The 24490-nt window shown below is 29.9% G+C and overlaps 2 protein-coding genes across 5 annotated transcripts; both read right to left on the bottom strand.

Moving 5' to 3' along the window:
* Positions 1–1576: 1576 nt before the first annotated feature.
* LOC126841768 (transient-receptor-potential-like protein) lies at positions 1577–18318 on the bottom strand. 3 transcript variants are annotated; one of them, XM_050578410.1, is made up of 16 exons: positions 18127–18318; positions 17784–17898; positions 17537–17705; positions 15501–15738; positions 13975–14117; positions 13144–13345; positions 12807–12971; positions 12147–12381; positions 11913–12065; positions 11586–11844; positions 11211–11468; positions 8027–8222; positions 7800–7970; positions 6074–6308; positions 4149–4371; positions 1577–3403 (listed from the first exon to the last, which is right to left on the bottom strand). In XM_050578410.1, exons 3-16 carry the CDS (start codon positions 17638–17640, stop codon positions 2914–2916), a joined length of 3072 nt encoding a protein of 1023 aa, XP_050434367.1. In that variant the 5' UTR covers positions 17641–17705; positions 17784–17898; positions 18127–18318; the 3' UTR covers positions 1577–2913. The 3 variants fall into 3 exon arrangements, with proteins under 3 accessions (XP_050434367.1, XP_050434369.1, XP_050434366.1); XM_050578412.1 differs by having other exon boundaries at positions 17822–17898; XM_050578409.1 differs by having other exon boundaries at positions 17537–17898; positions 18127–18317.
* Positions 18319–19954: 1636 nt separating this feature from the next.
* LOC126841769 (vacuolar protein sorting-associated protein 29) lies at positions 19955–21973 on the bottom strand. Of its 2 annotated transcripts, none has more exons than XM_050578413.1 (4): positions 21790–21973; positions 21450–21644; positions 21152–21387; positions 19955–20287 (listed from the first exon to the last, which is right to left on the bottom strand). In XM_050578413.1, the coding sequence occupies exons 1-4, from the start codon at positions 21790–21792 to the stop codon at positions 20170–20172; spliced, it is 552 nt and encodes a 183-aa protein (XP_050434370.1). In that variant the 5' UTR covers positions 21793–21973; the 3' UTR covers positions 19955–20169. The 2 variants fall into 2 exon arrangements, with proteins under 2 accessions (XP_050434370.1, XP_050434371.1); XM_050578414.1 differs by having other exon boundaries at positions 21450–21532.
* Positions 21974–24490: the final 2517 nt, after the last annotated feature.

Raw genomic sequence — 24490 nt, 5'->3', positions numbered from 1 at the left:
TCTAGGTCATAACACAGTTTTATAAACCATTATCTCGTCAGATTCACTTGATTTTAAAGTTAAGTTGAACAATATTAAAAACGTGACATATTTCGGTATAATCAACAAAAAAATAATCATATTGTGTGTTAACAGTACACAAATAACTCTTATGAAATAACAATATTACCTACCATTCTACATTCACAGTTTACCAACTTTACAGATTTGATTAAACAAGACTCTTATTTACTTTACGCAAGTGGGTGTTTGTTTGTCAAACATAGTGTCTTTGATTATTAGAATAGAAACGTAACCCTTTTATTATACCAACGAATCACATAGCCAGTAGCTTAAAGTTATAGAATCTAGTTTCAAAATGCAATGTTAGCCCTAAGGGAGTAAACAATTTTTCCGTGACATCGGTTATCATGGATTCATCTACTCAATTAAAATTACTAAATAAAGGTCAATGCAAACTTCTAGTCCTGCATAGCTAGTATACATAACCAAAAACACTAGTCACTCGTCGATCTTTTCCTCTATATTTTACAACAAGTCCTGCTATAACAACAGTTTCGTTTAACAATGGAACAAATCGAAAAAAATATTTCTACTTAATTGTATAGTCACTTACTTAATTCAAAATATTGGACGAGTTCCTTTATTGTCTAGTAACTAGTTCATCTATAGGTCATGTGGTACTTAAATAAGTCTCACATAATCAGACATTCTAGCAAAGGGTGGGAAAGGGTGCAACAGGGTAAGTACTTTGGAGTGGCATACAATTAAAGAGCTCAAAACAAAATAAAACAAGAACATAATTTACATTTCAAATGATTTGTATTATTTCTATCTGTCTAATTAGTATGTACAATATTACTGGGAGCTTTATACAGAGGGTTACAGAAGGCAAGATCGTTCACCCTGGACTTTACGGTTAGCAAGGCACTGTAAATGATACATTATTATTCACTGACGTTATAATACACGTATTGACGTGGTAATAATACTAACATTGTCCATTTTTTATTTTTTATTCATATAGTTTATAGATTTTATACATAATGATAAAATGCAGGTTACCTTTAGACCCAGAATTGAGAAGCTACTTCTCGCGACGATCATAGCTTTTATGTAAAAACAAATGTATACCATACAACTAATGTACATTATACAACGTATTTCTAATCAACTAAATTCATTTTTCAATACTGCCAATTAAAATTTCAAAAAATACGTTTTATTCTTGTAAGTAAATTGTTCAGTAATAATATTATAATAGTATAATAAGTAATAATTATAATTTATTATTAATTGTATGGTCTTGTATTTTATTTACTATTAAATGTTTTTTATTAAAGTATTCATATGCATAAATATTTACCTAAAATTAAAAAAACTAGATCATTAAGGAATTTTTACTTGTTCTAAGTTTTGAACTAATAATGTACTAAAATAAAAATATTATATAATTCTTGCAATAAGTATTAAAAGCATATAGTGTCATATACATTTAGTAAATACTAATAAAGACTATAGATAATAAATGTTAATAACCTAATTTATTGGTATGTATTAACTAATATATAAATAGTTAACACTTTCATTAGGTAATATTTATTGGCATTTCATTCTCTGAATTTACAAATATGATAGTAAGCAAGTTTAAGGTTTATCGTTAATCATTATTTAGTTTAAGTACTGTGTAGATTAAAAATGTATGTTAATTTTACATTAAAAACAACTCATTTGAAAAAAGTACATTTACAACAATTAGTTAGTGTTGATATTAATGCTGTAATCTTGGATAATGTTAACTCATTCTTGCATAATTATTTTAAGTCACTTGTATTTGCTTTTTACTTTTTAAATAATTTAACAGATAAAAAAAAATAAATTTATATTTTTATGTATGCCATTCAGTAAAATTTGTAAGTTCTATAGATTTTTTGTATTTGGATTTAAAGGTATTGATTTAAAATAAAAATACAGGCAATGTAAATTTTAAAATTGTAATGTGATGAGTAATTAAATTGCTTAAAATAGGTCCATGACATAATTAAAGGTTCATAGCCCACACTAATAAAAACTACAAGACAAATGAGTTGAAGTTCAAGGTTATGGGAATGTTGATGTCGCTATGAGGATGAAATAAAATAAATACCGAGTTTGTGATAATAATAAGTGAGCCTAATTAGTTTACTATAGTCATCTATTTATATTACAAATCGTGAATGCATTAAATAAAATAGATCTGTAGACTTAACACGGTATAATATAAAACTAATAAAACCCAGGAAAACGTTGTGTGACTAGTTTAAAAATGATAATTACACAGAGACAACAAGGTATTGCGGAGATATTCTATATTTACATTACGCTACGAGATAGTCCATTGATAGAGAAGTCGATGTTTTTACTTTTCTTACAAAAATTGAGATTAAAAATTATTTGAAAATATTTGTTTACAATAATGACGTGTAGAAAAATACAATATATTTCGTTTAAAATGTACATATCATTTGTAAACAAATATAATATATTTTTATACTTTTTTTTTACGTCGATCATGTTTTAAATACGTAATAAAATATGATGTATTGCATAAAAATAAATTTAACAGAATACGCTACTGTGCGGTGTACCTTATTGTAAAACTAGGAAAAATGTGTGCGATGTCATTTGAAAAACATCAACATTTGAAGCGATAAATAATATTGAATAAATTAATAAAAAAAAAAAAGTCAAATGATAAAAAGTTCGATGTAAGTCCAAGTCCAAGTATAAACTTGATTTGACCTAGGCGAGGGTATCGTCGAGAAAACCAGTCCCGAAATTAGCGATACGGACAATTAGAAGTTGGTAAATAAAATGGTATGATTGCAAAATATATATTATGGCGTGTCGGTGTCGGTAATGTTGTTGTAAGCGTTAGCCTGGGGATTCTTGGATGTTTTCTTCTTGTATCCTCTGAGGTGGATTGACGGGCTGTCTAAACGATTGTATTAGGTTAGGCATACTCTGCCGGGACACCAACGGTCTGTCCGGCGCCGGTGGGTCAGCGTACCACACCGAGGCGGACTTTTTCAAGTTTCCGACCGTGACGACCGGCCGTGGAGGATGTGGAGTCTTCAACAGCTGCCGTCTAGCCCGACTGTCTGCCACCAAGGTCGCCGACGAATCGGACCAGGCGTTCATTGCGTTATTCCCGTTATTGGTGCCCATTGCTTCGTTCTCCCTCCGAAACTCCTCGATCAGGGCGCGAAGCGTGCTTCGGCGTTCGGGAAGTTTAAACGGATACGTGTCCGAGTCGGGGGTCACCGGTTGCTTTACCCGCATGTTCCACACTTCGTTCATAGCCCATTGCAGGTTCTGTTTGTTGACAAACGACTCCGGTCTGGCCGTCGTGCCAATTTGTGAACTGCGCCAAAACAGAATTGCACGATAAATGTAGGTATACAATGTACAACATGTTAAAGTATACTTGAAAAATATACGTCCCAGACCCCGGTGCCTACACTGTGTAGAACAACGAAAAGTAAAATCATGACTAGCGAATTGTCGAGTTCAGGATACTCCGACTGTGTTTCAATCATTACCTAACCCAACACACTCACAGATAGTTCGTTATCTGTAAACCCAAATGACCTCGAATACATATATAAATAGGCTATACCAGCACGAGATGCACGCGAGATGATCGCAACTGCATATTACAGTAATATTAGAATATTATAATAGAATAATATTATGTATAGAACCGGAGAGTATTTGGGACGGAAAGCGGAGCGGCGTTTGTCTTTGGATAACAAACACGGGTAGGGGAAAATTAGGCGTCTCTTGTGTTATTAATATTGTTATGTAGCCGTTGTAGTAGCGTGCTCCAATAATTAAGATAAGGCGATTATAAAGTACGATCAAAGGAGGTACGCGGCTCGTACGTTTTTCTATATAAGTCTATCCTTGACCCTTGGCGCACAATTTAATTCTTTGAAGGGCAAGACAGTTCACCAATTAAGGCAAGCTAAAAATGATAAAATCAGCGATATTCGATAGTATGGAAAAAAAAACCTAGGATACAAGCGAGAATTCAAAATAATAAGCACCCGCACGCTCTAGCGGTAATGTATATGTGATTTTTTGTCTGTATGATTTTTTTTGCTCACTTTTGATACACCCCTCGTATGGCGGTCCTCCATTTGCTGGCCGTCGATCGAGCAGCTACCATTCGTACAACTCTTCGAAATCGATCAATAGGCCGCTCGTCGGGAGTTCGACATTCAATATGTCCATCGTTCCCACGGACTCCTCCACTGACGTTGGTCAAAACGGGAGCAACGTAGAAATCGGTCATCAATCGTCGTTCCCAGATTTTCGATTTTTTGTCCACTAGAGTATTAACAAAATCAAACGTCATAAATTGGTCGACAGCGTCTATCTTAAATAGGTTTTAATTATTTTGTATTTTTAAAACACACTAAAACCTGTCCAAGACGGACCGCGACGGCCTTGCCAAACCGCTTTCCGAATGAAACGGAAACTGAGACTCTATAGCTGCGGTGTCTTAGACAGGTTTCACTGTAATTCATTTCATGAAAGTAAAAATGTTCAATCTTTTTGCAAAATCCTGAATACGCACGATATCATAATATGGTTATAGAGTGATTAATGTTATTACTTTAAGGACGGTACTACATTATTTAAAGGTTTCTTAGTTAAAATATAACGTATATATTATGTATAAACTTAATATACGGTTTTGACGTGTACGCAAATCGTAAGGAGTATACCTAATATTCACATTGTGAGTAAGTAGATAAGAGTTTGATTATTAAGGTGTAGCGGTGAACAATTTAAAATCTGCCTGTGTGTGTGTGTGTGATGGTACTATGGATAAAAATGGACACTTCATTGAATATTTCAAAAAGTAATTAATGTTCTGAGCTGAATTATGAATTGTTTCATTTTTAATGATTTAACAATGACTTATATAATTTGTACAATTAGACACCTCATTTACGGTCAATGAATAAGATGTCCTAAAATCAGAATAATTAAAATAATAATTAATCATTAATTAAACACAGCGGGTTCTCTTCAAACGTATCTACTGCATAGATGTTATCTTTGATTTAGACGTATGGGGTCTATGAACAGTCTTTGCGTTCCGTTAACTCTACAGCTGCTGTTGCCTTTTATTATGTTATTTTTATTCGTGCATTTTAATAATATTAGACAATATGTCGGCAAAAAATTAATTAGGTTTTATTTATCATACTCATTACAATAAATTCATTACTAATAGGTCAAGATAGTTAGGTAGGTCAAAACATTTTTTTTTAATTTTGATAATTTATCATAAAATAATATGTGAACAAAAATATTCATTGAAAAGGCATTTCAACAATATTTTTCAATTTTAAGTTATTTCATCATTTTTGATTCTTCATAGAAGAAGCCACGGTTCATTAGGAATTTGATTTTGGATCTCTGGCTGGATAGGAATAACACCATAATATGTATTCTTATAGAAAATAGAACAACTTGGGATTATGTTTTTGCATGTGCATGTGTTCGTATGTGCAGTTCCTCTAAGTCCGTCGATAGCAACTCAGCGGACTTGAATGTTTCACTAAAATGTTACCAGTTTGTTTTTCGATTGCCTAAATGAACTAATTTAAATTTAGTGGCGATTGGGTTTAATTTTGAAGGAATTTTTTTTTGTTGTTTTACTCGCGATATTAAATCTAGACGTATTTTGCAAAATGTTTGTGTGTTGGCTGACCACAATATGTAATAAAAATGACTGCTCCTAGCTCATCCTAGCTAATCATAACATGTAGAAGTTATGATTTGGCAGCGGGTTTTTTTTAGTCAATTTTTTACTTACATTGTTTAAAATCTATCGGTCAAGCATTTTCTATAAACACTACCTACAATAACCCATCAATTAAATTTATTATTCTAGATTTATTAACGTATGAATCTTAAGAATATATTCGTTTTACCATTTTCAGCTACACGTGTTTTGTTTAGTTGTACATCGTTTATAATTAATATAGTATCTAAATATGTATAAAAAAACACATACTAGATTTTTTCCAACAGTCATTTGATACTTCCATGCCGTTTTTCCGGAACAGTTCTAGGAAATCGTATTTCATGCTATTGATGTCAGTCTTGATTTCATTTACATCATCTTCAGTGACGCCCTCATTTTCTGACTGTCGATGCTTCATGGATACGTACCGCCAGATTAGAGCTCGCATAACGGATGCAAATTCACCCTTTTTCTGTATGTTATTTCTGCAATCGGCGTCTTCGTTCTACATGAATTTTACAAACATAAATCAGTAACAATACTACTGTTATTGTATTTACTTATCTAAACATTTCATTAAATGAAAACAAAATTATTTAATTTCTACGGTTGACTATAATATACATAGTTAATATATTATTTATTTGTATGTATGTATACAGAACAAACGCAACGAGAGGCAACTGTTGATCACACGACTTCCCTTGTATTGTATTGGTTAATATTACTAGTAACGATAATCAAGTTTCATCATCTCAAATTATTTTATAGTAAGTATAGATGTAACACATAGGCTATAATGTTGTTGTTGAGTAATAATTTGAATTTTCAAACCACTTATTAAATCTGAATAGTTATAATTACAAATAAAGTTGTTTAATAGACTATAGCTTTAAAAAGTTAATAAATAACAGGAAGGGTTATCCTTTCAATATACCACACTCTAGATTCGAAAACAATGTTAGCTAAGATCCCAATAATTTTGATTGTTTCATCATAGTAAAGCGTGTAAAATAAATTTGGTATAATTTTTTACCCATTCGGTCGCCATCACTCATAAAGTAGTCAATACAATTGAATCAATTGTGCTCCCACAGCTAATAACATTTTATTTATAATTTCTGTGTTATAGTTTTTAAGAGGATATTTCGAGTCGACATCATCATTCCGAGTATTGTCAACCAAGCTTGTCATTCATTTTTTATATATATCACTAATTTTTAACGTTACTGATACTTTTTATCTAAATTAATATATTCAGCAAGATCGAATGGTCTCTTTTAGATCAACGATAATAAAATTCTCATTAACATTTTATGAAAACATTTGTTTTTATTATTTTATTCACGAAGTCAGGAGACCTTTTATATTTCATTATAATACCATAGCAATTATTTTGTATCATGAAATAACGTATTTTTAACACGACAGACAATATTCTTTAACAAATGTTCAAAATAGTAGCTAGTATATTATTTCAACGGTCAGAGACCTTAATAATTGCACGTCTATTTAATAATACTGATTAGTTAGAAATAGTAGAATACGGTTTTTACCAATTAAAAGCTGGGAAATCCGTCGTTATTTAAACGGTATTTTGATTCTCTAAAGGTTTGATGCAAAACAACAATTTAGATGACACATCATTTTCATATTTTGATTATAATTTATGCAATTATAAGTTTTATTATAGCTATCACTAAATAATTAATTGCAAGTCTTTGCTCACGTGCATGAAATACGGTTCATTCAGCTAAAGTTTCATGCAAAACAACAATTTTCTGATCAACATCATTCTGGTATTTTGTTTTTAATTAATCCACACTGAAGTAATTATAAACAGTTAAATGAGCGAGATTTTAAATGTTTATAATTATGGGATTACGTTGTTTTTCTGTAACTTATGACATCTAATTTGTAAAAAGTCGTTTACGCTTTAAGTAAAGTTTTTCTCTGTCCTACAGTTGTTTTATTAACTCAAATGTATTGTTATTACTTGTGACCATTTGTCAGGTTTCGGGACAGCAGGCTTCCACGCAAAACATAACGCTTTGATTAATTTCAACGAAGGGTATACGTTATAAGGCGAAGGGAGAGTGGGCGTTTCTTCAAAGCAACTGAGCCACAATTTTGTCCTCGAAAATTTCCATTCTACGTCTGATTGTCCCTGAAAAAACGTGTTGATTATAATTTACATTTAAAATTTAATACCAAATGAATTACTTCTATGACGGAGTAAGAATTTGACATCATTGCAATCAACAGATTCAGCAAAATGGTCACATTGATTACCGAATATGTAGCAAATATCAATAACGCCCAAAACCGTGTGTAAGGCTTCATGCCGGGTAAGTCAAAATTCTCAGTTCCGACATCGCCAAAACCTGTCCAGAACAGTGTCTGAAGGGATTCGAACAAACTAAAACCGTTGAAATAGGTATAAGATACAAAGTGTAATTTAAAGAGTTATATTGTTCCTAGTCAAACAAATAAAATGTTGTATGTATGTAATTGTATTAAGATTTAGGTCAGGATAATTTTAAATTGTACAAACAGTGTAGTGTCATTTCAATTTTTCGAATAAGATTATTGAAACACCAAACGTTTAATTGATCTAAACTCGAGAAGTAATTATGAAAAGTCAACTATTTATAAATCAGCCATTATGTCTAAAATTATAAACTTATCAATAAAACATTTAATGGGAGGGAAATTATTTGTTTTTTAACGATATGTTTAACTAGGTACTTTAGAAAACGTTGTTTACAGTAATTAGTTTTGAATCCCACGGAATGTGATGCAGAACTATTTGAAATCTACGAGTTGGTCACGGTTTAAATTGTCATAATATTGAAGTAGCTAATTTAAAAATGGACACATTTGCTTAAACGTGCCGAAAGGTTAGCAATGTTTTCAAGATATTGGCATGAATTTGTTTCAGTTTTTATGATGGATATCATAAGTGAAATGCGAGAGACCGCCTATTACAGTGAAGTCTCCTTTTCATTTAATTATTCATTCTATTTTTGCTACTATTAGTGCGTTTATAATCTATTTTTGTAAGATTTTAGGTATTTTCGTATCCAACATAGAATCGAAATTTCGCATTCTTTGAACGGTCCAAGAGCCAAATTCTTTAATTCACGTGTTTCATAAAAAATAAAATAACGTTGTTTTCTACGAACTTCATTCGTCGTCGAGTTAAAAAAATAAGTTTAAAAAAATCTAGAGGTCAATAGTTGGCATTAATTATTGCATTAAATAATTTATAATAATGTCTTTCGACAAAACTCCTCGCTATTGAACAATATATGTATAATACAATTCTAACATAAAAATGACACAATTGCGACAGCGTAAGCCTCCGAAGTGTGTGACATGTTACCGTTGTTTTTCTGAGATGACCCACAACCCTAACCGACGCGATGCCAGGAATGATGTAGTTGTGCGTCAAAAAGTGAAGTCTTCATGACGTTTTCCTTTTGGTTTAAAAGTGAACGTTACTCGTTATTTTCCGACAAAATGCAATAGTTATCGTTGTTGAAATAAAACCCTGAGCTAATAAAAGTATTCTGGCTAAAACGTTTCACGGTATAGTATTTTTAATTTTACCCAAGTATTTAAAGTATAACAAATTATGTAGGTGTAACGCGTAGGCACTTAAATAAGAGACAAGAGTATATATACTAGTTCATAGTATGTTTAAAAGTGAAATCTGCCCTTATATGACCCTTACTTGTAATTAATAAATGAACAAATTAACGGGAATATGTTATGTCTGTCATTATAATGTTCTGCGAATTGTGGATTTTAGTTAATTATGTACTGTCCATGCCAAGAAATATGTGAAATAAAAAAATACATTTGAAACAAATATTTTTTTACTTATTTGTCTAATTGGATGTTTTTTTAGTTGCGTAATTTTTCTTGTATACGTTAAGAATACATTTTAACTTAACTAACATGTCATAGCTGTTGACGGTTTCTTGGTGACGAAAAAGAAAAAGCGTTTTCATTAAATAAAGAATCACCATCGAAATCTTTTCAAATTTAATTATTTATAAATTATATTTTCGGATGAAACACGAACTGTGTATTATTTTTTCCTTGTAAAGAAATTGTTAATAACGGCTTGTGTTTAAGTATGAATCATTTACTAGGAAATAAAATTCCTACACATCAATAATGCGCTTGCTTGAGAACGCATTTACATATTAATGGTTGGGTGATGGTAAAGGTTCACAATAACAGGTAAGTCCTTGGACTTGAATCTGACATATTATAGCTAAATACTGCAAAATTCAACTACGATCTATCTGAAAATTAGTTAGATTATATTTTTCTTTTGTAAAATGTTTAAAAAAAAAAAAAAAAAAAAACATTTATTTAATTCAAGGTACTTAAATTTTTGTTAATACTATGTAATCATTAATCAATATAACGTCTATTATTGATCGATTTTTTTTTTAATATTAAGTTCACATTGATTAATTTAACATTAAATTAAATTTCGTCAAATATGAAATATGTGTAATAATTATAGAGATGTTATTGTTTTTGTCATACCTATATAAATTATATTAAAAGCTAAAGTACATATTTTAACTTGATCAACGAGTGACGAAGTGGTCGTACACGGTACTAGAAATATCGGATTTGATTCCCGCTACAGATGCTTATTCTACAACTCTGCTTATTTGGAAGAGGGAGGGCTTTGAAAGTAAAATGATTCGTAAACTATTTAAAAATTAAACCAGTAAATTGTACTAGTCGAAATGTCAATGAATACCGGACATAACAATTTAAAATAAATAAATAAATGTCAAACTAATGTCAGAAAATGCTAATATTAGCAGATTTAATTATAGCTTTTCTATCAAAATAAAAATATACTTATAAACCTCTTCGAGAACAATTAAAGTTATTCTTCTATTCGCATTTTCGTGTAATCTAATATAGATTCAACGGTGCACAATTTTAATTGTGCAGGCAAGCGGTATTATTATTCATTACAAAAAACAAACTAGATTAGCAATATCAACAACAATAAAGAATTAACATTATAAGCAATAACAGAAAAAAATAATCTTAATATTGTAATCATTTTTAATTTAATTATATGTATTATACATATTATAGAGGGACTTTGATAATAAATTGTAACTAATTACTCAATACTTGTAAAAGAGTACAACCAACTTATTGTGTAAATCGATACATTTATTTTAAAATTGTGTATTTACTCTTAGTAATTTAATTAACTTCATTGATAAAGTCATAGTAGAAAGACAGTATATTTTAACTAGGAAAATTAACATTCGCGTTAAGTCTAAACAATAATAGGCAAAGCTGGTCGTAGGTTCATATATCACTTAAATCTATGTTTTATGGTACTTTAACTCCTTACTTTCCAAAGTTCCTCCACTTGGAGCACGATTCGCTGGCACCTTCCCAGTTAGCAGATCCGTCAGGTAACGTGTAACATTTCTTTCGTTCTAGATCAGCAAAATACCACATCAGCTGATTCAATCCGCAAGCAAAAGAAAACAATACTAGACTGTAAATACTGAAGAACTTTAGGATATCAATTAACATTCGCTTTAGAGATAACTGTAACGGTCCTAAATGTGAGCTTATCGAACACATATGGATCAGCTTCAATGCACTGCAAACAACAATACATTTTACCAACCGATAATATTGAAACGTTCGCGGTGCGACACATCTTGTGACTTCTTTCACACATAGTAGGTAGCTACGAATGATATTTTAATATATTCACCTGAGTATGTTAGCGGCCGCAAACAGTGCATCGGCCACTAGTTGAGGATCGAATGTGTCCCATTTTTCTCGGGGTATAAAAGCTGATGATGGATCGTGAGCTATCTGTATCGTCTCGGTGACATACGCGTAAATCCGGACCGTTATTACAGCTACATACATCTTGTTTCTGGCGAATTCCACATAATTCCAAGCGTTGTGCGCCAGGTATGCGTGCAAACCGTCTTTGCGTACATCTAATATTTCCTTCCAAATGTAACCTGCGAAATGAATGATCATTTTAATACCTAAGCAAATCCAGACTTGAATATTATAAATGTGCACGAACCGATTACAAAATTCAAGATCAGCAGTTCAATGAATGAAGGCGCGTGACCACGTTGACGGAGTTGACTTTGTTTTAAATCGTTTTTCATAGATTCCGTCCCGAATAGTTCTATCGCTTGGATTTCTGCTCTCTGAGAGGCTAATACTAACAATCCTAGGAAATCAATTGTTCGTGTAATAGAAAAATTTAATCTGAATTTATGATTAATGATTTAGTTAACGTATAAACACTCACCTAAGTACGATAAATACGAAGAAGAGTGTATCAAAAATTTCATAAATGGTTTTTCCATTACTTTCCCGATTTCTGCACTGGGAGCATACAAATATACTAGGCAGTAGAATGGAAAAAAGTAAATGATTTTTATAACTTCTACGACCTGCTTGTAGAGCTTTAAACGACGAAATCCTGGTAATCCTTCGTACCATACGGTCGCCAAAAGTTGTTGTATGTATGGATGAGCAACAAACTATGTAAATGCAATAAAAAAAAAAAAAACTTATCGAATTGATAAAAATAATTACAAAAAATATAAAACACAATATTATTTTTTTGACACATACAATACAAATTATTGTCATAATTGATCTAAAAATGTTATTAACGATGTTGCTTATTTAACTCATGCAGAATTCTGTAGTGCGATTCATTAGTAGTAAGTATTGCGTTGTATAATATAAATAATTACGAAGTAACGATTGCATTAATTTGGTATATAAGTATTTCCAGTCATGGTTAATAAGCAACGCAGCCTTTGGTTTTAAATTTGTTAAGTGTTTTTAAGTAATGTGTACTTTTAAGTTAAATTATAATACGATGATAAGTATGCAAGGCATACTATTATATTATATTCTGTTTGAGTTTTAAAAATATGATGTTCCATAGTATACATACGTGTTTTTGTTTGTATTTGATAGCTTGATCTATTAGTTTGAATTTCGTTGAACCAGAATTCGGTAAGCTTTCAGAGTCATGATTTAAAATTACATCTAATTCATAGGAACTCCGAGTTTGCTGGAGTAGGTCTACAGCAAATTGTTCACACTGCTGACGAAGCTCCTGAAAATGTGAAGGTAAACCCATTACAATAGTAAAATTATAGAAAAAAGGTCCTAAGTAAGACGTCAACATGCGAAAGAAAAGCTAGCTAACTTAAATTGTATTATTTTTGATACAAATTTAGTGTTTCGAATTTGATCAATAAAAATGATGCATGATATCGGGAACTTACGTTATACTCATTGGTGAACTCTTTTTCCATTCTGGCTAATCGTCTAAGTTCCCAGGATAATTGAAAAGCAGTCACAATAGGATCGGCTGATGACAGCGCTATTAGTGATGGACTTGCTAGTGCTCTGTACTCATTGACTCGACACGTTGAATACCGCAACGAGTCGTTTTTAACGGATGTTATACATTTATCACAACCACATCTATGTACAAATGTTATTTAATTTAAGTAATATATCTTAAAATAACTTAATCGATTTACACTCAATTCCATCAAATCGTATTTAATCTTTACGAAAAATAGTTAATCATAAGAAATCTAGTTGTAAAATGTTTAAAAATACATTTATTATAAAAATACATTTACAAATACATGTATTAAAGAATTTGAATATATCATATACGAGGATGATTTGTTTGCATACAAATTATTCACATAAATGATGCATAGATTTGCTTGTATAGGTTCTGCATATAAATCAATAAAATGCAGAATTGAAAGAAATGGATGTATTACAATTTAGTTATAAAATAAAAATCAATCAGAAGAAAAAAATTTAGTAATGAAGTGGTCTTCAAAAAAACTGTTTTTTCCTAATTAATAATTAGTAATTTACGCGAATTAAAAAGTCAGATGTTGCATCATTTTACAATGATTTATGTTATGTACTAGTTAGTTTATATGGATACAACGAGATAAGAAAAAAATGTTAGTAATAACGACCTTTGTTTAACTAAATTTAAATTTGTGAAAACAAATTATTTAATTTTTTAAGTAAAACTAATTGATAGAAATGTATATAAGATTACAGTTAATGAACAAACGTATTACTTGATTGAATGTGGCATTGGCAGCGTTGCACCTCGATCTAACAACATTTTTATGATTTCATAGTTATTTTTGTGTGCAGCCAAAATGAGAGGAGTGATATCTGGAGTAAAGTAAGCTGTATTCCAGTCCACTTTTTCCCAACTCTATAGAATAAGAAAAAACTTCTCTTTAAATCAGTTTTATTAAGTGATTATAATTTAATGTTGGGAGACTTTATTTATTTATTTATTTTAGAAACAAATTTTACCCTCATAATACTGTGAAATTAAAATAATATGAAACATTTACGTAAGCTGTAGTTATAGTTTAATAATATTGTTCTCCCTACGTTCTATACGCCGCAACCTTTAATAAAGGACACCCACTCCGGTCTTTTTCTATAATAACTTCCCGTCGATCTGATCACTTTTACCTTCATAACAGTTAACTACTTTATACTACTATTTTCCGTCTGGACATGCAAAATCCAAGACAATTCATTTATGTTTCTAATAAGTAATAAATAACATCCAATTTCAAATTTTTACTTAACATTGTCATTTTGAATATTTTTATTTCTTCATGCGTCATTCCTAAAACCCAACACATTATTTCTTCATCGTGGCCTTACTTCCATTAAATATTTGTCACAGAATACGTATGTAACATCTTTTCATCTAATCTCACTAAGTTCCACCCACCACTATCATTCCTTATAATTTTCTATACCTAATTGACAATTATAATAATATAAACATTTAAATCTATTTACTAGATATTCTTCAAACACAACCGGTTGTCTACCTTCAGCTTAAAGGGGCTAAACGTTAAAAAGAGGTATGTTAAGAGTAATAAGTATAATAAATATAGCTAAGGCTAATGTTTGTTGTAAGTTTTAACAGAGATGGAACAATAATAAGGTCAAAATTAAAATGAACCAGGAAAACAAAGAACTACAAATAAATAATAACTAATCGGTTACGCATAATTATAATAATTTATGCTGGGCTGCATACAAAATTAACGGTTCATTAAAAATTAATGGACCAATAATAGATCATGATTTGATGTTTAGTGAAATACTAAGAATTTAAACCCGCCAGTAGTGTGGTCGATAGCCATGCAAATTTCAGTTATATAATAATTAGTCGTCTTCTCAGAATTAGCGATAAATCGTTTTCAGTCTTAACACAATATCTGATGGTTTTCGTGTAATATTAAGAAATTAAACAATCGAAAACAAAACATTGGAAACGTTCAACATTAATGAATGCATAGAAGTGAACACGAAAATCGATCGTTGTTGATGAATTATGGCTTGGTCAATCTAAATACGAAAATAACATCCTGATGCAAATGAAAAGTAGCGTATATATTATAGAACTGAATGGTGTTATTTACTTGACAAAACAAAACACACGACATTATGTAAATTTCAACATTTCTTAAAATAGTAACTACTCGTTTTTGCAACATGTCAACGTTGTTATTTTAGATAGTTCTCCGTTAAGGGGTCTTGAAGATTATGCGAAAATGCTACAACTCACGTATAATTCACCCTCGACGTGCACTAATTCTTCGTATTGAAGCAATAATTCCACCGCTTCCACGAACTCGGCGTTTATTGCGTGCAGCAAGGTGTCCTTTGGGTTGACGCCCATCACCACGAGCATCTCTAACATTTCTAAATTTTCTGCATCTATGGCTATGTTGATTGCGCCTCGACCAAATGAGTCCATGCAATTAACGTCTATGTGCCCTAAACGGAATGCACGTTCGACCATTCTAAATACAAACATTACATATGCTAATTGTTTTAATGTTTTTTTTTTTTTTTTTTATGAAAAATTATTCAAAATATAGGTAAACATGGTTCTTTTGAAAAACTCGCTAATTTTACATGATTTAAAAAATTGTATTCAGTGTACTACTCACAGGGTGGACAATGAGAATTTACAATTACTATTATTTATTATTAAGTAATGCGAGTAAAGCGTCGAGGGACACGTTACCCTCGTAATTATCACCATTTTCTAATTTTCATACGAAATCCAAGGTATTCTTTAATTGAATTTCAAAAATTTGTCTGTATTAAATAGCGCTAAAAAATAAATCATCACACAAGCATAGAAAATAAAAAGCTAAAATTATGAGGAAATGTGAGTTGCGTGTCGATGTTTTACAAAGTCTCGTTTTTTTAACAAACATTTATTGTGTCTATTGTGTTAATAAGGGCGCGAATATTATATTTCACAGTGCAATGTTCAACTAAATGTAATTATCTGATAAAATGTGTTCAAATGCTTATCACCTTAAAACTATTCTATTAATACTCTGATTATTACGATAACATAATAAAACATATTATATAGTGTATCAATGAAACATACTATAAAAAGTTTAATTTGTTAGTACGCAAATTGTGGGAGTACATTAAATATAACGAAAAGCTCTTTTGTTAAAAACAACAATTATTTGCTTGATAAATGTTACAATTCAAAAATTCATTGTTAAAAAAATTACAGTATATAATACTATAAAATTCGAAAATTTGCTACACTACATTTTTAGTTGCAGATGACCATTAGGAAAATTCTACATGTAGTAAATTCGAGTAAAAAATAAAGTGTGAAGTTGTGTACATTTCAAGTTCACACTTAAATTCTTAAGGCTGTACAGATTTATGACTATTTTTTTGTAGGCATGGCCCAGCCAGTTTGATTTTTGTATGTGGATATATATATATATATATATATATTTATGTGTGTTTGTATATAATGGAGGTCATGGTAATAAAATTAAAACAAATGTATAAATTAATAAAGAATCCTTATTACTAAACTAGTATAAATATTATAATTATAGTTTTAACGAAAAATTGTCTCTATGTTACCCTTCATGTATAAGTGTGATGAGCGGCGTCGTCTTAGCAAATCCGGTCTGATTTTTATTGTAAAAAACAACTCGAGCAGTTTTTTTATTTAGAAAAAACAATAATTCACTAGTTTGAAATCCGGACTGGTCCATCTTAAATCGATCGAATCCCGCCAAGGACGAACTGAGGTAAAATTTCATTGCATAAAAACGAGCCCTACTCGGTTAGGGCGTGCATTCAATTGAGCACTCTATAGATCCGCCTATGGCCTCGAGGACGATCACTCTCTCGTCTTCCGACTTGATCCGCCATTATATTGAATCCCGGACAGCCCAGGTTTAATTTTACTAATTAAATAATTGATTTTCAATAGATGTCCTGCTCGACCAGCATCCATAAGTATATTATTTTTAATTCAAGCCCGGTCCGGATTTTTATTTTCTGAATCAGACGTGGCCCAAAATGCCCAAAGTACAATTCGTGGGAGGTGGGGATGGATGATAATGTCTCTAGTGCCAAGTTCGACGACTTACACCACTAGGCACTATGCTCGACACAAGTCGTGGAGACATCACTTAACGAGTTAGTTTTATAGCAAACCACCGGTAAATTATCGAGCCAACTACAATGTAATTCACTCAAATGTGATAAGAGGATTTCGTTTTTTTTTTTTAACTATGTAGGATTTGTATTGCCTATTAAACTGACCTTTGTACGTTGGGCACATCTCCTCTTTGCACGGCCAGCAGATATTTTTTTTCTTCCAGCGAAAGAGATTTCGCATAACTCCTATCTTGTCTTATTCGGTTCATGGTGATGTTGAAATCCAAACAGTCAGACAGTCATAGTGACCGGCGCAATATCACCAATACTAATTCTGCAATAACGTTAACCGCGTAGCTGCAAACTCAATCATGGCGATGTGAGAAAGTACAAATGCGGAATGAACTCATACATAACAATGTAGTTTTTCCTACTAAAAATTAATCTCACTGTCAATGCGGTAATAACCCGAGAACGTGTTCTGCACAGAGGCCGGTGGTAGTCCTTGATACCTTCTAGTCTTGATCCTGAAATAAACGATCCGGTTAGACTACTTGATGACTATACGAAGGTGATCATTACCCACTCGCGGTATACGTTTACTATTTTATATATGTGGTGCGCGAGTATAATACATACAAATAAAAAATGTATACATTTCAAAAAGGTGGGTGCAAAATGCAATAAGTAACCGTAAGTCGGTTACCTACTTGATTTCCTCGATAGGTACAAACTGTAATAGTAGGTATACTTACATATAGGCAATAATAAATTCTAGTGAGACTGTTTTTGTAATAACAAACTTTGAGAAGTTCAGTACGTTAACGAGGACTCTCGTTATCCTATGTTTATAAGTCACTGTAAATACTTATATTCGTTACAGATCTAAATATGTAAGTATACTACTCGTATCATTAACGAGAACAACGCAATTTCGAGTAGGTACTATAGGTACATGCTAATTAATATAATCTGACAACAATGGCATAAATAATTGTTGCTCCGGCCTCTTGCATACTTAATTAATTTAAACATTATTCTACGACTAAACAATTTTATTTTTCGATGAATCCATTTTTGTTTTAATAATAGTGCGTTTAATTAATAGATTCTTCTGTTCATCGGCGTATCATGTCATATAGGTGTCTACATAATATGAATATTAATATCAGCCGTAGGTACATATTCCTACCAATCTTCCATCACTTTTTTCACGACATCCAATACCGGTATAATTTTTTTTATATCAGTACCATTTTTTATGTTTTCTATTTAAACGAATACGTTATACGTATTTCCTGTTTTTTTATACAAAAAACAAACACGGTTTTAATGGGTCGAGTGATGACTAATCCTGACAGAACCAATATTCTTGATGATCTTGATCTGTTTTGTTTTAATATTTTAGATACCCTAATTACTAATATACGTTGATTTTAGAAATATAAAAATAACTATATAATTTAGCAAAATAGATGTTGAAACCCCGACTACTTTACGTATAACCATAATTAAACTGAATTGTAAATGATATAAGTTTTTAATTTTAACATTTTCTTTAAATACAATCATGTATAAAATATCCACCTTTTATGTGGTATGCGATTTCTATACATTTGTATGTAGTATAGCAAATAGCATACTTCGGAAGAAGTAGTGTGCAAACAATCCCTTCCCAGGTCGGCGATTGCTTGAAAAAAAAAATAGCAATTACCATAGTAAAAACTGTCGAGTTTTAATACATTTTTAATATATACTATTATTATGCACTGTATGAATAAAAAAAATGATTTTAATAACTAATATACATTATTTAGTATTTCCTTAAGATGATTATGAAACAGTTTAACAAAAAAAATTATTCACAGCCAGTAAGAAAGGTTATTTTGACATTTTCATTTTATTCATTCCAGCACAAAAGATCATTAAAAAAAGTGTGCATAGACACTAGGTTGGCCACAAATTATTAATTTATTATTGCTAATATTTATTAGCGAAAATAATAACATAAATTAATGACTCGTTTTTGAAAACAATGCAGCTGTTATTTAATTACTTTTGACTTGGGTAGTTATCATCTCAGAATTTTGACATTATTAAAAGACTATATTTAAAAAGAATATTGATGGTTTTTTTTTTTAATTTAGATGGTAGCAAAATACGCGCAAAATCTACAAATGTAAAGACAAAATCTAAAGCTGACAAGTGACACTAAGTTTCTACATGTACAAAACATTAGTAAGATTTTGAAATGTTTTAATAATTAAAACAATTTTTTTGCTGCTACTTGGTACTATTCGTCAATTTTAATTCAGTGAATATGTTTTAGTCAAGAACTTTTCACCAAATTAAATATAACATTTATTATCTCAAATGCATTACAGGTGTTATGCTACTATAGGGTTAATTTTTTAACAATCCATTTTTATTTTTATAATTATAAAAGTATATATTTTTAAATGTATAAGTACCTAGAATACAAATAATTAGAGTATGCTTTGGGTATTAACATAGCTAATGATCTCATACTTCATTTCATATAAAAAATCGATAACCTTAGTTCAAAAATAAGATCTCTTTAAATTCTGGTGATGGGATTGACATATTTAATAATAATAAATTAAAAATATAATAGTATGGAATAATAATAATATTAAAGCTAAATTATATAATAATCATGATAACTAAATAGCTATAAGATTACTTAAAATATCATTAAGGCTATAAAACAATAATTATTATAGTCATTAAAAAAAATAATGAATAACTTGAAATCTTGGGTTTTCACCAAAAAAAGATTATTTTTTTGTGTACTGGATTTTTTCAATTTTCACTTCATCGCCAACAAGCCTGTACACGTATGATACTACTGTAGAACTTTGTATATCCATTACTACAAACGATGGTATTATATCACTGCAAAAAAATGAACAAATATTTTGAATTAGACATAATAATAAACAAATTTTAAAAGAAAAAACGAAGTATGTACAAACGATTAAAAAATTGGGAGATTTATGCATTTTGGAGGTATAATTTTTTTTTAATTTTAATATATTTTTAACAATTTTTTTTTCGACCTTGTGTACTGTCAGTTTTGCCGATAGACAAATGAATTTGTTTTTAGATAATTAAATTAAATTTATGACCTCCTGGCTTCTAATTAAAAACATTTATTTTTAAATAAAATTTTACCATCCTTCATATAATTTTTTTTTTAGCTTTTTGGTTGGTTTAGGTTTGTGTAAACATTTATGGTGAGGACACTGAAAGGGCCCGCTGCTAAAAATGCTGGGTAGTGACCTATCCGGGATCTAGCAGCGACAGACACCGGTTAACTTTGGGTGCCGAGTAAAACAATTAAGGTAACCACTGCTCTATACCATGCCTCTATTTCATACAATATTTCATGCTCTATAGACATAATGAAAAAAGAATAAATATTTTTTATTTTTAATTTCTATAAGTAAAACACTGTACAATAAGAACTATGCAATTTCTCAACATTTTGAGTTAGGTTAGGTTAGCAACATAGCAACATTTTAATTGCGTTTAAGACATTAAATACATTCGAGTTACAAGAATTCTTTATATTAAAATCATAAACGCGAACCAAAAGTATAAATAAGCAGACATTTCTTTATTATGGTTTAATTTATAATATTTCAATTAAAATCAAAGAGTAAAATAAAAACAATCTCCCAAAAAAAAAAAAAATTCAACAAATTGTAAAACTTTTTCAGTTGTTTTGTATTGAAGCTAATAGAAAACATTACTTACGGATTTAAAGGATTAAATGCTCCGGTAGCCGATCCCGGATTAAGGAAAAACTTATTGCCGAGTTCAAATGCATCAAACTTGTGCGTGTGGCCAAATACAAGTACATCAACATCAAGTTGTCTCTGAAGTAATGCTAACGATTCAGGATCACCCCAAGGGATCACTTGATGTCCATGGCAGAGACCAACTTTAAATTGACCAACATTTACCACTTTTTGATCAGGGTAGTTTAGATTCTAAAAATAATAACAATTTTAGTCATCATAAAATCATCAGTTCCTACAATAAATAAAATTACCTCATCAAAATCTCCTCGCACAACGTGCACATCATTAGCTATCGACTTTAAGAACTCGTACATTTCTTTTGTGCATAAGTTACCTGTACATAAAACATGTTGTATTTTTCCTGGCGTTAACAATTTCTTAAACTGCGTTGGGAGACCACTACTACGAAACGGTACGTGCATGTCTCCAATAACCAACACTGAACACTAGATAATATATTATTCAAATAAATATTTTAGTTAATATGTATTAATTTATTATTTCACGAAGGTAAATTAAATTATAATACATAACATTACACCAGCGTAACATAACTATGTTGAGCGTTTAACGTTAAAAAAGAAATCTTACCATTTTTGAACTATCTAGATTATTACTACCTAACAAAAAATTATAATACAATTTACGACAATAACAATTTATCGGTACAAAAAAAATTACTACACTATTAAGCACAAAAAATTAAATTTGAGTTAGAGATTCGAACAACAAACCAAAATCCAAATTACAAAAGAACAACGAACAGCAGCGAGCTAAATACTCCCAACTGATAAGAATTTTTTGGTTATCGTAATGTGTTTCGGTTTCGGGTGATAGGCGGTTTCACTCAACGTATACTTGGCCGAATTCAAATCACTTCCTCTTAAAAGTTAAAACTGTAGTTGATATGACATTATAGGGTCTCCTTTTTTTGTCTGTAAATAAATTAAAAGGTTGTTTAAGTCGTTATATCGTCTTCTGTTTGAATCTACTAAGTAAAGTATTATTTTTGTTTGGAATACTGACTTTAAATAAATGCTGCGTCAGCTAAAGCCAATTCCATCTAGTTAGCTGAGATTAGGTTTATTAATTTAACTTATTAAATAATTATTGACGTTTATTTATTCATTTTACGTTCAAACAAACTACTTTATGTATGTAATTTATTTTACATATTTTATAATAATCATTTTGTGTGTTTTACTTGTATAAATACAGTTATTTGCATCACTATAATATGATGTCTAACCTACAACAAACTACCAAACAAATAATAATAATTATAACTATTATATGCATAAAAAAATATATTATCTACAATAATTATAGTTATTTATTACCCTATATAGGTGTTTCAAATAAAATCGTTAAAAGTATTTTACAAAACTGTTTTTAATGAGTCATCAATAAATAATGTAATTTTCAGTGCTGTTATTGTGACCACTTAACAAAATATTTTAACCCATGTTTGAGGTATATCAATGTATGTTAGACCTATTTTCAGACTAACTTTCAGCTCTTAAATCTTATAATTGCACAAATTTCCAACCCCCCTCCCCTTGGGGGGCGGAGGATGATCGAAAATTGGTGTTAAGGCAATTTTTAGATAGATGCCCAATAAATATTGAATAAAAATGTCGATTTAATCCGATCGTTTTTCGTTAAGTTAAAGCATATCAAGTTGAAAGTTGAAAATCATCGAACTTTTTTTCGATATTTCCAGGTTTTGGGTGTACCAGAAATCACTTTTTCAAATTTTGAATCGCCAAATTATCAACCACATACGATTTCGGTTCCACAGGAAAAAAGTTAATGTCTTCAGACACAAAAAAAACACATAATTGAAAAACCAATTCCTTTTTAGCTATTGCATCGAAGCTAAAAATAAATATCATATAAACTTGTATGTAATCTTATTAAGGAGCAATAAATACTAATAAAAAGTTAAATAAAAATAAATTAATCGATTATATGATATTTAAAAAAAAAGAATGCCAAGTCGGTATCATTTGTCCATCTAAGGACTTATCTAATAAGTTTTTTTAACTTAAACAGTCAATCGTTGTTTTATAATACTTTCAATTTTCATAAAGGAAAAAAATTATGTGTAGGAGAGGTGAATACTAAAAAATGTTTTACTAGTACTGTATGATGTATTTATGTGATAAAATGATAGTATATTATAATTTATTTAGTTATAAAGTTATTATACATTTTAATATTTTATAAAGCATCAAAATTGTATTTTAAGATAATATTTTCTAAAGAAAAACTGATCGCATGCATCACTAAAGTCTAAAAAGGTTTGTTTGTTAATATAACTTATCATTAAGGTATAAAGTATAAATAAATTATTCAACAACTATGTAATGGTATATTTGAACTATATGTATATTCAAATTATATTAACGATAAAAAATAGTTTAAATAACGCAATATCAAAATAATTGAATACTTAAAATAATAAAAATTATAAGCAGCTAAAACATTATTATTATCATTATTTTATATTATATATTATTTATCAATTAATCAATATTATCATAATTTGTAGTTTAAACAAAAAATTGAGTAAGAACCGTTGAACCGGCTATTTAGTCACCTGCTCTTTGAAAACTTGATTGTCAAAATACTCGAGAGAAACATAAATGTTTTTATCAACAATCAAAATAATCAAACCAACGAGTAGTCAAAAAGTATTTTAATAATGTTCATTAAATAATATTGTTTTTCAAAAATAACGTATTGGATATTTATTAGATTTACAATCTTTAGAAAATGTATAAACAATATTAAAATTGCATTAAAAAAATTAAAGTAAGTCACTGTATTGTGTATTCAAATCTTTTAAAAGAAACTTTTAAGATCTATAACTAGGAATGATATATGGGGTGTATTATTTTTGTAAATAACACTTTTGTGAATAATATAACGTTTAAAAAAATTAATTTTTTAATAAAGTACTTATACTTGTGTACTTTGTAATTGTAACTATTATGAATAATATATTTAGTGCACAAATACTGACGACAACTGCATAGTTACATATGCGTGATTGACCAACGGGGTTTATATTTTTAAAAATCGTAGTGAATAAAAAATAACACTAATTTAAAGTTCACGATTAAAACAATATAAGAACCACTTAATAGCAGACTATCAATATTCATAGTTTAATATTATAACAGCTATAGTCAATTATAAATAAGGTTATTGTGGCATAGGAGTGGAAGACAAAAAAGAAAAAAATAACACTCTAAAATATAATTAATAGGTCGAGCCATCCGTCCGT

The sequence above is a fragment of the Adelges cooleyi genome, unplaced genomic scaffold (assembly GCF_023614345.1).
Source record: "Adelges cooleyi isolate 19-005CV unplaced genomic scaffold, UGA_ACOO_1.1 ACOO_flye_CR_arks_rails_tigmint_CR_PRNA_41, whole genome shotgun sequence".
Taxonomy (NCBI): Eukaryota; Metazoa; Arthropoda; class Insecta; order Hemiptera; family Adelgidae; genus Adelges; species Adelges cooleyi.
Note: the sequence above shows the minus strand (reverse complement) of the source record. Positions and strands in the feature narration are given on the sequence as shown.

Bases quoted from the DNA above. Each gene is read 5' to 3' on its own strand.
- LOC126841769 (XM_050578413.1), bottom strand. The intron at 21,388-21,449 runs GTAATTTTATTT...TATTATTTTTAG, and splicing joins TGCGAGGAGATTTTGATGAG to AATCTAAACTACCCTGATCA. The intron at 20,288-21,151 runs GTAAGTAATGTT...ATTTTTTTGCAG, and splicing joins GCATTTAATCCTTTAAATCC to TGATATAATACCATCGTTTG.
- LOC126841768 (XM_050578410.1), bottom strand. From the start codon at position 17,640: ATGAACCGAATAAGACAAGATAGGAGTTATGCGAAATCTCTTTCGCTG. The intron at 14,118-15,500 runs GTGAGTTGTAGC...CTTATTCTATAG, and splicing joins ACGTCGAGGGTGAATTATAC to AGTTGGGAAAAAGTGGACTG. The intron at 11,469-11,585 runs GTGAATATATTA...TGTTGTTTGCAG, and splicing joins GCGGCCGCTAACATACTCAG to TGCATTGAAGCTGATCCATA.